Here is a 13717-nt window from a genome sequence, read left to right as displayed (position 1 = left end):
AGTTCTCTACAGCCCTGATCCTGATGAGGGGCTATACTCCTCTCCTTTAAAGAGAGAAAGAGAGAGAGAGAGAGAGAGAGAGAGAGAGAGAGAGAGAGAGAGAGAGAGAGGGGGAGGGGGAGGGGGAGGGGGAGGAGGAGGGGGAGGGGGAGAGGGAGAGGGAGAGGGAGAGGGAGAGGGAGAGGGAGGGAGGGGGAGGGGGAGGGGGAGGGGGAGGGGGAGGGGGAGGGGGAGGGAGAGAGAGAGAGAGAGAGAGAGAGAGAGAGAGAGAGAGAGAGAGAGAGAGAGAGAGAGAGAGACTGTTCTACTGAAAAGAGAAATTGGTCATTAATGCCCATTTCTGTAAAATGCTTCCTTACCTATACTTCTTAGAATCCTTGGCATCCTTTTGGCTTTGGCAACAGTTCTACCTCCTATGGGAAGCCTTCCTTGAGTGATCTGTTAGCTGTTAATATTTTCCTTAAAACATCATATGGAAGGGGGTCTGGGGTTGACTGCATATTATTACCCTCTTACCTTCAAATGAGAAACCAAACTATCCTAGGTGAAAATTGCTTTCATAGGTCCCTTTAGCACATAGGGGATAATCTTTAAATTTCTCCAGTATATCCCTGCACATACATAGAACATTCTAGATAACTGGAGAAAAATTTCTCTGGTCTTACAGGACACAGACCATCTCCAAATTTCTCCAGAGGACCCATGTAAAACAGAATTCCTTCCAAATGTAGGTTTGAACTCACCCCATATTAGGACAAACAAACTAGCTCAAAAAGAAACTGAACAGATTTGGATGAGCTCCAAAGATGTAGGAGACTCTCAGAAAGGGGTTGGAATAAGTAGCAAATCAACTTCTCACATCCCCTAACCTCTCAGAATAATCAGGATTATTATGGTAACTACACCATATCAGTATGGTAAAACTAATCTGTTTTTAGATAGTCTAAACCTAAGCAGTCTGGTCATAGAGTAATAATGGCCTGCACTCTATGATGTTACCAGGTTCCTCAATTTTGAGACCCTTCAGATCCAACAAGACTCCCCCTCCCCAATGCATATAAACACTTTGCTAATTATGTGTTCTCTCCCCTTCCCACTCTCAATAGGATGTAAGCTCCCTGAGTGCAATGGTTATTTTCATTTCATCTTTGTCTTCTCAATTCCTCACACATAGTAGAGGTTTAGTAAATGCATCTTGGATGGAGTGGAATTTAACAAATTTTCATTCTACTATTGGCAATTTTCTACCTGTCAGTACACTGAATGGGATCATCTAGCACCCCCCTCCCCACCCCAAGTCATACTTAAGATTTTATTTGTAGCTTTAAAAAAGGGGTGGCAAACTGAGAGTTTTGTGAATTAACAACATTATCCTCCTTACTTCATCAGGATAAACTCAACTGGGCTCTGCCATCTTCTGAATTGCTTTCTGCTCTACTAAATTACAATAAGACCCTATTTATTTCAAGATGATTCTTGTTATAACCTACAAAGCTCTTGGTTTCCACAGTTAGCCATATAATGAGGGTGGAGAGTCTTATAAATTTAATTTGATAGCTGTTCCAGGAGACTCATTAGTTCTGCTCCAAAGAAATGCCTTACTGTATTAGTCTGTCAGCCTTGTTGATGGTTGTGAAATGTCATCTTAAAAAGATCTACCACCTGTACGGGAAATATAATTTTTGACTCTGCTTTGCTTTGTACGTCTCGTATATTAAATTTCTTGAAGTATGTCCATAAAAATATTAGTCATCTATATTTTGCTCTACTGAGAAATCAGAAAAAATCCAAGCCTTGATTATTTCTTAAAAGTGCATTAAAACATTTATGAGCCCCAAACCGAAGGCAACATAATCAAATTGTGGTTTATGAAAAAATGATTAGGAATACACAGTCAATCAGTGCCCAAGGCATCAGAGAACTAAAAACATGTCCAGAGAAACAAACTGAGAGGTGCTTTTATAACTTTGGAGTCATCAAATCCCTACTCAACTATGGGGAAGGTATGATTTTTTTTTAAGTAAGCAATATTTGCAGTCTTTTTAAAGAAAAAAATCAACCTAACATTTCTCTGTATAACATGTTTATATACAGATATATGTATATACATTTTTTGTCTTTAATATATATATTTGAAATTCTCAGAAGTTCTTCTTGATTTTCTATGAGAAAGAATGTTCAAGAAAATCCACTTCACTAGCTTGGAAATATGTTGCAGAAAATGCTTTCATGTTGTTGGATTCTGCGTATGGTTCATTACATTAAAAAAAAATGACCATTTTAACTTGCCAAAGGGAAGGAGATGGTGATAATAAAATGAAATCCCATAAGGTTCAGGATACTTATAAGCTGGCAGGCCACAGAAGGAATGCTTTGGCCTTTTTTTCATATCGTAGAAAATGACTTCTTATTTCAAAAAGGAAATATATATATATATATATATATATATATATATATATATTGTTTTGAGACTCATCATGCCTTTTTTGATCAATGGATTTTCCTATTACAAAATACATTCAATATCTTTTGGTCAGTGTCCACTTCTTTTTCTGCTTCTATTAGACTTATTCATGGTACTTATAAAAGTAATAATAATGATATTTATATAGTGTTTGAAAGTTTTGCAAAGTGCTTTAGTTGTGTCATCTTATTTCATCCTTACAACAGTCCTGGGAGGTAGGTGCTATTTTTATCTCCATTTTACCACTGAAGAAACTGAGATTGAGAGGTTGTGAAATGGCTAAAGTCATACAGCTTGTGATTGTCTGAAGTGGGATTCAAATTTAGGTCTTGACTCCAAACTGAATGCTCTACGCACTTTACCACTTAGCTTCTGCTACAAGAGTAATCATATTTCTATGCATTTGTAGAGTGGGTTTTGCTTTTAAAGGGCTTTTTGTACATACATTGCCATTATTTTTTCAAGAGTCGTTTTAAGAAATAGTGATGTCTTCTCTATAACAGGAGCTGGTGAAACACACAATTGATCCCATTGAGAAAGCAAACCTCAAACAGGCTCTTGATGCAATGAAGGTAAGTAAGGGCTTCAGATCTTTGCTCTCACCTCAAGATATAGGATTATTGACTTTAAGCAGAAGTAAACCTTAATTTAGGTCATTTAGTCAAACACCCTCATTTTGCAGATGAGGCAACTGAGGCCCAGAGAGTCAAGCTATTCATTCACCCAAGGGCATACAACTTGTGTGTAGCAAGTAGCACTTCCTGTAACTGAAGACTTGTCCCTGGTTGTAAATACAGATGTCTTTCCACAATACCTAAAATGTTGCTATCTTTCAATGTCCTTTTTTTTCTCCTTTGAATTTATTGATGGCTTAGGTGTTTGTAGTAGATTTAGAAACTTTACATGGATTGATGTAATTTAGTGAAAGATATTAATACTCAATGGGGACTTCTTGATGACTTTCGTCAGAAATGGAGCTCTTTGGAAAGTTTCATAGACATGTCCAAATAATGTAAACGGATTATTTAACCTGAAAGTCACTTTGGCCGTATTTAATTTTTTGTTTGGTTTTTTCTTCCTCCCATCCTCCCCTAATTTATTTTTAATGTAATAAACATTTTTATTTATAATTTTTGGTTCCAATTTTTATCCCTCCTTCCTCCCTCCCTGAGGCGGTAAGCAATTTGATATGGGTTATACATGTATGATTATGCAAAGTATCACCATATTTGTCATTTTGTACAAGAAAACTTGATTAAAAGAAAATAAATGAAAGAAAGTAAAAAAATAGCATGCTTCAGTCTATTCCATCAATATCAGTTCTTTATTTGGAGGTTGATAATAAGTTTCATCAATGGCCCTTTGGGATTGTCTTTGATCATTATATTGTTGAGAATAATAGTTAAGTCATTCAGTTCTTCATACAACAATATTGCTGTCTCAATGCACAATGTTCTCTTGGTTCTGCTCACTTCACTATACATCATTTCATACAAGTCTTTCCAGGTCTTTCTGAAATCATCTTGCTTGTCATTTCTTATACTACAATAATATTCCATCACCATCATATATCACAGTTTGTTTAGCCATTCCCCAATTGATGGGCATTCCTTTGATTTCCAAGTCTTAGTTTGGCCATACTTAAAACCTTGAGAGGAAATAACAGTGATAATAATAAAAATAATCTGATTTATACTGCAAGCTTTCACAGCATTCGCATGGACAGAATTATAGAACTTCCAAGTTAGAAGAGACCATTTGCTTCAAGCCATACCTGAAAAAGAATTCCCTTCACACACACACACACACACACACACACAGCCTTTGTTTAAAGCCCCCAATGATATCTTCCAATATCCTCCTGAGGGAGCCCATTCTGTTTTGGGATAGCTTGAATTGTTCATTATTCCTGGATGTCAAGCTTAAATTTGCCTCTTTCAATTTCCACTCATTGCCTCTAGTTCAATCTCTAGGACCAAGCAAAATCAGCTAACTCCCTCTTCCATAAGATAGCCTTTCAACTACTTAAACGCATCTGTTGTTAGTGTTGAGTCATTTCAGTCAGTACGACTCTTTTTGACCCCATTTGGGTTTTCTTGGTAAAGACACTGGAGTGACTTTCTATTTCCTTCTCCAGCTCATTTTACAGATGAGGAAACTGGTTAAGTGACCTACCCAGGTTCATACAACTAATAAGTGTCTGAGGCTTTGAATACTTTCGAAGTGTTGAGTATTTGAACTTATGAAGATGAGTCTTCCTGGTGATTTCCTAATTTCAAACCCAGTGTTCCACCCACTGCACCACTTATCTGCCTTACAGGCATCTATTGTTTCCTAAATTTTCTTTTTTTTTTTTTCCCAGTGTAATCATTCTCTCATTCCTGTTCTCTTTAAATGATTCTCATGTAGTATAAACTCAAAGCTTGGTTTACTGTTTCCTTACTAAAACATGGTTCCCAGAACAGAGCACAATATTTAACACATTGTATAAACAGGGTAAAGTCCAGTGGAATCATCAGCTCTTTATTACTTGAAATTATCTTCTTATCATAGCCTAAGATTGAATTAATTTTCTTGGCTGTCACATCAAACTGTTGGTTCATATTGAGTTTACTGTCACCTAAGATCCTCAGTCCCATTTTTTAGACAAATTGATGTCAAGCCATGCCTTTCCCAACAAGCAAACATGCTGTTATATTTGGGTTTTTTTAGATTTATGGTAATTAACATTTCTATTTTAAGTAAACTCGAAATTTGACAATATGAATTAGATGTCTTAGAGAAAAGATTGAAATGGAATTTCATTTCTAAGAACAGCTTCCTTTCTTTCTATTTTCCTCAAACACAACTTAAGTATAAATTTATGTGAGAGGTAAACAAGAATACAGAAAACTAGTTTCCAATTATGCTCAATGAAAATGTCATTGGAGATTTCTATTGTATGCGCAACTGAAAGACAAAGAATACCAATGTCAGTTTCATTCATATATGAAATGTGACTTTTGTTATAACATCAGGCCAAAGTTCTTTTTCTATCTTTTCTTGTGGGATTCAATCCTAGTTCCTGCTGTTCTTTTTAATATCACCATTGGTGGGGGGTTATAAAAGGCACATCTGTTTGTTAACCTTTAGGGTATACAGATTTCCTGTTTATCAACACATTGTTTCCAATATGGAAATTCAATTATTCTAATCAAAGTTTAGGATTGTTTTCTGGCAGAGCCTCGCTGCTGTTCCAGATGAATTTAAGATATAAAGAGGCAAGAGAAGAACTCCGAACACAAGAAAATCTAGAGCAGATATAATAAAAATAGCTAGGAACAGTACAGACAGATTAGCTGATATTGTTTTCCCCAAAATAAGAAAAGACATTTTTAAATAGGTTAAGGCACATGGAGAATCATGGTAGGTAGGCATTTGGGGTTCATCTTTATCCACCTCGATGCCTTTTAGTTTTTGACCTCTCTCCTTTTTTTAGATCTGTAGAATTAAATTTTGTTTCTTGACTGGCTACTCCCTGATGGTTAACTAGGAGAAATAAGTGGTTGCATAATACAGCTCAGCTCAAGTTCTTTTCCAAACTTTTAAGTCATTTCTTTTTGTTTCATTCCCATCTCTCTCCCATGCCCATTACTTATGTAAAAAGTTTAATTCTGCAGAACCCAGTTTTTGACTCTTGTAACAGGTCCTGCCGACCTATTTTCCTTTCCTTTATTCTACATAGCACCCCTATAAAAGCAATGATATTATTGGGCTTTATAGAGATGAGGTAAAGGATAACTTTGTAGGTCCCCAGCTGTACCATAGATATGTCACTTTCTAAATATTCCCTGTGAGATGCCTTATATATGTGGGATACAAGGCCATTGGGTGGTCATTGGAAAGTAGCAGTGATTATGCTGATTCCTCATGATGTCAGAATCATTCGATCTTTATAAAATGTGTCTTTTCTCCATTTATCACAGTTGGTGCTCTTTTTGAACCCTTCTTTGTATTTCTTAGGACTTGGCCCAATATGTAAATGAGGTGAAGAGAGATAATGAGACCCTCCGTGAAATCAAGCAATTTCAGTTATCCATAGAGAATTTGGTAGGTGACTTTTTACCTCCAGAAAGATGGGAGGGGGTCAGTTTTCTGGAAGTGTCTTTGGAACCATGCATTTCATAACCATTCCCAGTTTTCCTCAGTTGCTCATTTTGATTGACATTTGCTTTGGGGAAGAATCTTTCATGATTTTTAATCATTAATCAGGTCAGCTTCCAAAGTTCCACCTTTTCAAAAGGAAATCAGCTTACATTTTAGATCCCACTTAAATTCTTCTGATTTAATCCCCTTTTTTTGACCTGGAGAGAGATCTGATTTTCCTACTTAAAGCTCTAGTCTCTTCAATAGATAACCCCAGCATCAAGAAAGGCAAATTCATTTTCAAATGTATTGTTTGAGTCAGGTTCTCTGGACCCCATGCTACAAAAATGTAGTGATTTCAATGCCTATATGATGAACCACTTGGTCTTGGGGAGGGTGGGAAGGGATTTTTTTCCCCCTCAAGTCTCTTTTCTGTTTGCATGTGTTTATGTAAAAGTGAAACCCACCTCTTATGTTTTTAGAATCAGCCTGTCTTGGTGTTTGGAAGACCACAGGGAGATGGGGAAATCAGGATAACCACCCTAGACAAACACACCAAACAAGAAAGGTGAGAGAAGTGAAGTCTTATGTGTCTGAATAAAAATGAATAAGTATCTAAGGATAGAGGAAAAGAAAATAAAAAGATGGAGACACTGAAATATTCCTTTTTATGGGGCAGGGGTAGGGAGAAAATTTTTTTAAAAAGGTGGTCCCATAATATTCTATTTAAGAATCAGTTCAGCAGTATTACTAAGGATAGACAACCTTTCATCTCAGTGGTCTGTTTTCTGTTGCTTCATCTAAATAAGGCCGTAAGAGAGAGGCAAGAGTCCAACTTAGACTTCATTAGGGAGGAAGTAAGTTTTCAATATGATGCATGGAAATGGAGCCGTACCATTCCCATGAATATTTAAGGGCTAGGGTACCTCTCTTAGAAGTACTCCAAGTGGTCCAGGAAGTGTTTATTAATAGCTTAACATTGCAGTTTGTAAGCCCTATTTTTATAATGATCTTTGGATGCTAGGGGAAACAAGCTCAATAGGGAGGTCTTGTTTAGAGAACAGCCCACCTGCTTCCAAACAATCTCTTGTTATTTCATTTTGTTTTGTTTTTCACAGGCACATCTTCTTGTTTGACTTGGCAGTCATTGTATGCAAAAGGAAAGGTGATAACTATGAGATGAAGGAAATAATAGATCTTCAGCAATACAAAATTGCCAATAACCCGACAACTGACAAAGAAAACAAAAAGGTGGCGCCATCTTAGATGCTGACAAATATTATCGACCGGGAATTTTCTAACTGATATGAACAATGTCTAAGAGACCTTGTGACATCCTTGTCACATGGCTGGATGCTGTTAAACTGGATGGGGTTCCGTTGTAAACTATTGATTTTAATTGATGCCAATACATATTCTTGAGTATGAATAAAGAAAGGCCACAGCTTTGACTGAAACAACTGAACAGCCACCACATAGGTGATCACATTAGTTGCGGGACCTTAAGAGTTAATGAGGATCTCTCTACAAATGATTTGACTGCAGATGTTGGTATAGAATTGAGGCAGCTGGAAGTGGTGAATCACAGCATCACAAATTTCGAACTAGGAGGGGCCTTTAGAGGCCTGCAAGCCCAATGCCCTCATTGCCTAGCTGAAGAACTGAGGCACAAAGGGGATCAGTATCTTGCCCAGGGCCACCCAGTTATTAAGTGTAGAGTCATGGGCTTGGGGTCAAGGAGATGTGGGTTCAAAACCTGTCTCCGATACTTGCTGGCTGGGTGACACAGGGCTTAGTCATTTAGCTACTTTTAGCCTTAGTTTCTTCAATACGAAATGGAAATCATAATAGCACCCAACTTACCAGGTTACTTAGAGGATTGAAAGAGATAATGGATATAAAGCATTTTACAAGCCTTAAAGCATTCAACACAGGGTCATAGACCTAGAGCTGCATGGGATCTTAGAGACAATCCAGTCTAACTTCCTCATTTTACAAATGAGCAAACTGAGGCCCAGAGAAGTGAGGGGGCTTGTCCAAAGTTATACAGCGATCATATGTCAGAGCTGGGATTTAAACCTACATTTTTCTGACTCTAAAGTCAGCAGAGTAGCAATGAACCGAGTGCTGAGCCTAGAGTTTGGAAGACCTGAGTTCAAATGTGGCCATAGACTCTCACTAGCTGTGTAAGCCTAGGTAAATCACTTCACCTCCATTTGCCTCAGTTTCCTCAACTTTAAAATGGATATCTTAAGAGTGTCTATCTCTCAGGGTTGTCTAGTGCAGTGCCTGTCACTCTATAAATGCTTATTCCCTTCCCTTCTAAACCCACCATCCTTTCTACTACTCCATGCTCCCTCCAGGTATATAGAGAGCTTTAATTTTTAATTCTCTGTGTTATGATCAACTGTGAAATTGCTGCTGCTATTGTAGATGTCTAAAATGACTAAGTCGGCTGGTCATAGGGGGCACTTGTGACCAGCTAGGTTTTTGTTTTTTAAAAGAATTTTAATGGCATTTCAGTGAACATGAGAATATAGCGCTATATATTAATCCGTGAATATTAATTCATTTCCACAGTGGTCTTACGGCTTCTACCTCATCCACACCCAAGGACAAAATGGCCTGGAATTCTATTGCAAAACGAAAGATCTGAAGAAAAAATGGCTGGAGCAGTTTCAAATGGCACTGTAAGTATCCCTGCTTCCAACAGTAACTCCTTTCCCTGCTTGACACCATTTACAAATCATGTCCTAAGCAATAGGCTTTCCACCTTGGCCATCCTGGCCAAGTCAGAGGAGCCTCCCTCCCTTCTAACCTCAGAGGCTGTCTGTCTGCCTGCTGGCTTCAAGCACTCATAAAGGGCCTTCCCTGAACCACTCTAAAGAAAAGAAAGAGGGAGCCATGGGCTCTCTTTTGAAGGCCTGTCCTCTGCTGGGATTGTTTTAATGCTTCAGATTGCCACAGCCTCTGAAAATATCAAATGTTCAGCTCACAAAAATTGGCCGTGATTGTGACCTTTTAAAGCTCTGTCTTTGGCCCATTTATTGAAATGTCTTTTTCTGGAGAGATATAGAAGTGTAGACTTTTTCTTTGGGCTCTCCCCCACCCTCTCCAACCTATGCCCATGTTTTTAAGTAATTTATCATTCAAATTGCTTTCCTTTCAATGTTCTTTCCTGTTATAAATGAGAAAAAACCCCTAACAACTTTTTTTAAAGACTTGTTTAGGAATGGTAAGGCTTAAAGAGATATAATTGTCTCATGACGCAGGCATTTCTCATTCATTTTGGCATCTGCAGCCTGAAAAGAACACCGTTAAGTGTGGAGGCCAGACAAAAAGTCCAGGACACAGAATTTAGAAATGCTATAATCTTTTCCCTTTTGCTTTCTGGCTTCCCTGGGTTCCTTCAAGTCTCAGCAAACATCCCACCATGTGCAGGAAGCCTTTCTCGAACCCTCTTAAGGCCAATGACTTCCCTTTGAGATTATCTCCAATTCATCTGTTCATTTCTTATTCATCCATAGTTGCTGGCAGGTTGTCTCTCCCATTGTGTTGTGAGCTCCTTGATGGCAGGGACTATTTGTGACTTTCTTTTACTCCCACACTCTTAGCATAGTTCCTGACAGACATATAGCAGGCACTTAATAAATAATTATTGACTGATTATGTGAAATCATCAGTGAGAAAGATGATAATGAATAAAAACCTAATCTGAAAATGTGGTATTGGGATCAGTTCCATTTGAGCTCAGAGGTCCTTTAAGACCATAGGAAAACTTCATGATTATTTTATTGGTTACTTATCAATTGGAAATGGATGGTTTTACTATAGCTTTGGTTGGGGGAACACAGTGGTTTGTTTAATAACTTTTCCACCATCTTCTTTATACATCTGTTTCTTGGCATGAATAAAAGGGTCTGACGCAAACATAGATGCATGAAGTCCTTGGGTGTCAGCCAGTGAACCATTCTAGTGTCTGCCTATCTTTGGAAAACATAATATATTGTTCCCGGTTATGATAATTGAACAAAACATGAGAGGTTTATTGGTTCAGTGAATTAGTGCAGCAGCTAGTCCAAAGGGACCCTTTCTGGTTTGGGGCACAAAGGATCATGATCTGGTGGTTTGGCTGTTCATCCCTTGGGAATGGGGAGCCATACCATAAACCCACAATGCTATTTAATGCAGCTGTATGTGATGGGCAGTTGTAGGGGCCTTGTATCTGAGCTTCCCCTAAGCCAGCCAGACTTAACTTAGATGAGTTGATCTAGAACTTTCCATTCATGGGAGAGGATGGAATCGCCATTTTTTTGGTGATCTACTCTATGAAAGGAAGTATGGTATAATGAATAGAGAGGGCCGACCTTGGAGTCAAGAAGACCTGTCTGTGTCATGAGTGACAAGAGACAAATCATTTAACTCCAAATGTTTCTAGGCAGCTTGGTAATACTATACAAAGAAGTTATAGAACAGTTAGAGGTCTGCACTGATGAAGGAAATTTCCCACCTGGGAATTCCTCACATAGATGATATCAGGTTTCTCATCTATAAACCTTATATACACATGGCAACAATCATGAATACGTATATCATAAATATATTTACATATAGATACATATAAACATATATGCATGTGCATATATATGCATTCAGACACACATATATGCACACAGCATAGCGTCGTGAGTAGAGAATTGACCTCAAAATCAAAAAGAACTGAGGTCAAATCCCACCTCTGACACATACTACTTTTGCGACCCTGGGCAAGTTACTTGACCTTTTGGTACCCCAGGCAAATCTCTTAAGACTCAAAGTCTGTGCTGATCTGCTTTGATAAGTGAAACTTCCTCATCAGGAAAATGATTCCTTTGGTCAGTGAATTGGACTAGAAGGGCTCTGAGGTCCAGTTCTCAAATTCTGTGATACTATAAGTTGCTTAAGCAATACTCATATGTATGTGGACATATGTGTGTGTGTGTGTGTGTGTGTGTGTGTGTATATATATACACACTAATATGTGACATATGCAATATGCAGAGATATAGTTTTATATATATCTATAGATATGACATGCGTACCTTTATGTATGATTTAATATACTCATATATGTTAAGTAACATCTAATTTTAAACCCAGGTCTACATGATTCAAAGACTTGTCCTTTCTATTGACTTTGCCATTTTGCTTCTCATTTAGTAGCTTATGAAAACTTAGTGACCCCAGGGTGGGTTGGGGAACCTTTCCCTGGGGGGTGTTAGGCTCCTGGTCAGCTTAGCTAGCATCATCTAATTTTGGCCTAGAGAAAATGCAACCTTGGAAGTGTCCATCATGTGGACTTGCATTAAACAGTATTGTGGGTATAGTTTTAGAATGCTCATCACTAGAGATGAATAGTGAAATAGTGAAACCACTAGCTCCATCACTATTTATGACCTAGACCAGAGAGGGTGCCTGGGGACTAGCTGATGTACTGTGACACCAAACCCCGAAACGTCTTGAACTATGGTCAATTATCATTATACCTATACATATAAATACATACATAAATATTTAAAGTCTTGCTTAAAATTATGTATATACTACATATATACATGCCTATGTGTGTCCATAAATATATATTTATACAAATAAAGAATGAACTCAGCTGGTACAGAGAATTGAGAGGATTTATTACAGAGCACATTTTAATTACTATCAAATAGTTGAGGGGCAGCTAGGTGGCATAGTGGATAAAGCACCAGCCCTGGATTCAGGAGGACCTGAGTTCAAATCTGACCTTAGACACTTGACACTTACTAGCTGTGTGACCCTGGGCAAGTCACTTAACCCTCTCTGCCCCCCCCCAAATAAATAGTTGAATATCTGTTGTGTGTCAGAAATTTTGCAAGGTGCTTTCCCTCTCCTTAGGAACTCTAGAATCTCATTTTCAAGATAACATCAGTTGCTAAATGAGATGAACCAGAATAGGGATGCCTGAAATGTGGAAACTAAACAAATCCATCTGACTATATTATGTAGGAAGGTCCCTAACATTAGGAGGGCCCCAGGACAAGTGGGGGAAGTCACAGTAAATTGTGGGAGTAGGCAATCAGGCTAACTCCAGCCAAGTCAGTAGTAGGCAGGTGTGATAGAGGGCAGGGGAATTGTCCCTGAATGGGGTGGAACATGGCATTTGGGAGGTCTGTTGTCAGGGGAAGGTTCTGGTAGAGAGGAAGTTGGTATGAGAGAAGCATTGTAGGATGTAGCAAGAATAAGACTACAGAAACTGCCTTTCTATTACTAGGTCTTTGCCTGTCAACCTTGATGAATTCATTCTATTCCAGATTAATATGCTCACTCACAAGTATAATGGTATTACTATCTCACTTTCCCTACTTCCAACAAAATAAAAGTACAAATTCCTTAGTTTGGCATTCAAGGCTCTCTGCAATATATCAACATGCTGATTTTTCTAGCCTTTGTTCTCATTCAGTTGTTTCAGTTGTGTCTCAATCTTTGTGATCCCCATCTTGGGGTTTTCTTGGCAAAGATACTGGAGAGGTTTGCTATTCCTTCTCCAGCTCATTTTATGGATAAGGTAACTGAGGCAAACAGGTTTAAGTGACTTGCCCAAGGTCACACAGCCAGTAAGTGTCTGAGGCCAGATTTGAACTCAGGAAGATGAGTCTTCCTGACTCTAGGCCTGGTACTCTATCCACTGTGCCATCTAACATTATTACATACTACAAATTGCATACTCCAGCAAAACTGGAGCCTTACTCTGAATGTCTTCTACTCTTTCCTATTTCCATGTCTTTGCTCATGCCATTCTTAAATCTACAACCCTCTTATTGGGATTCTTACTGTTCTTCTAAAGCCTTCCTATCCTTCTACCTTCTACTAGCTGTGTGACCTTGGGCATGCCTCCAGCTCTCCCACCCCATCAATATTCTAGAAGAATTAGGAAAAAAACCCATAATATTATTCTAGTTGTCAGGTTCTCACCAGACCCTAAATAATTGCTCAAAAGAGTCAGTCAAGGAACTTTGTGGTACAGATCAACATGAACTCTGACAGTAGCTCAAATGATTTGATCATTCATTTCATGGGTCCATATTTTTCAAAATTTTATTATTTTATTAAAAA

The 13717-nt window shown here is 38.2% G+C and overlaps 1 protein-coding gene across 1 annotated transcript in view; it reads left to right on the top strand.

Moving 5' to 3' along the window:
* Positions 1-13717, top strand: part of VAV3 (vav guanine nucleotide exchange factor 3) — a 488752-nt gene that overhangs the window by 259646 nt on the left and 215389 nt on the right. Inside the window, 5 exon segments of the mRNA XM_044004405.1 lie at positions 2968-3036; positions 6467-6553; positions 7072-7157; positions 7708-7840; positions 9170-9279. Of these exon segments, the coding sequence (XP_043860340.1) occupies positions 2968-3036; positions 6467-6553; positions 7072-7157; positions 7708-7840; positions 9170-9279 (485 nt within the window).

The sequence above is a fragment of the Dromiciops gliroides genome, chromosome 4, assembly GCF_019393635.1.
Source record: "Dromiciops gliroides isolate mDroGli1 chromosome 4, mDroGli1.pri, whole genome shotgun sequence".
Taxonomy (NCBI): domain Eukaryota; kingdom Metazoa; phylum Chordata; class Mammalia; order Microbiotheria; family Microbiotheriidae; genus Dromiciops; species Dromiciops gliroides.
The sequence above is the reverse complement of the archived record's forward strand: the minus strand, read 5'-3'. Positions and strand labels throughout refer to the sequence as shown.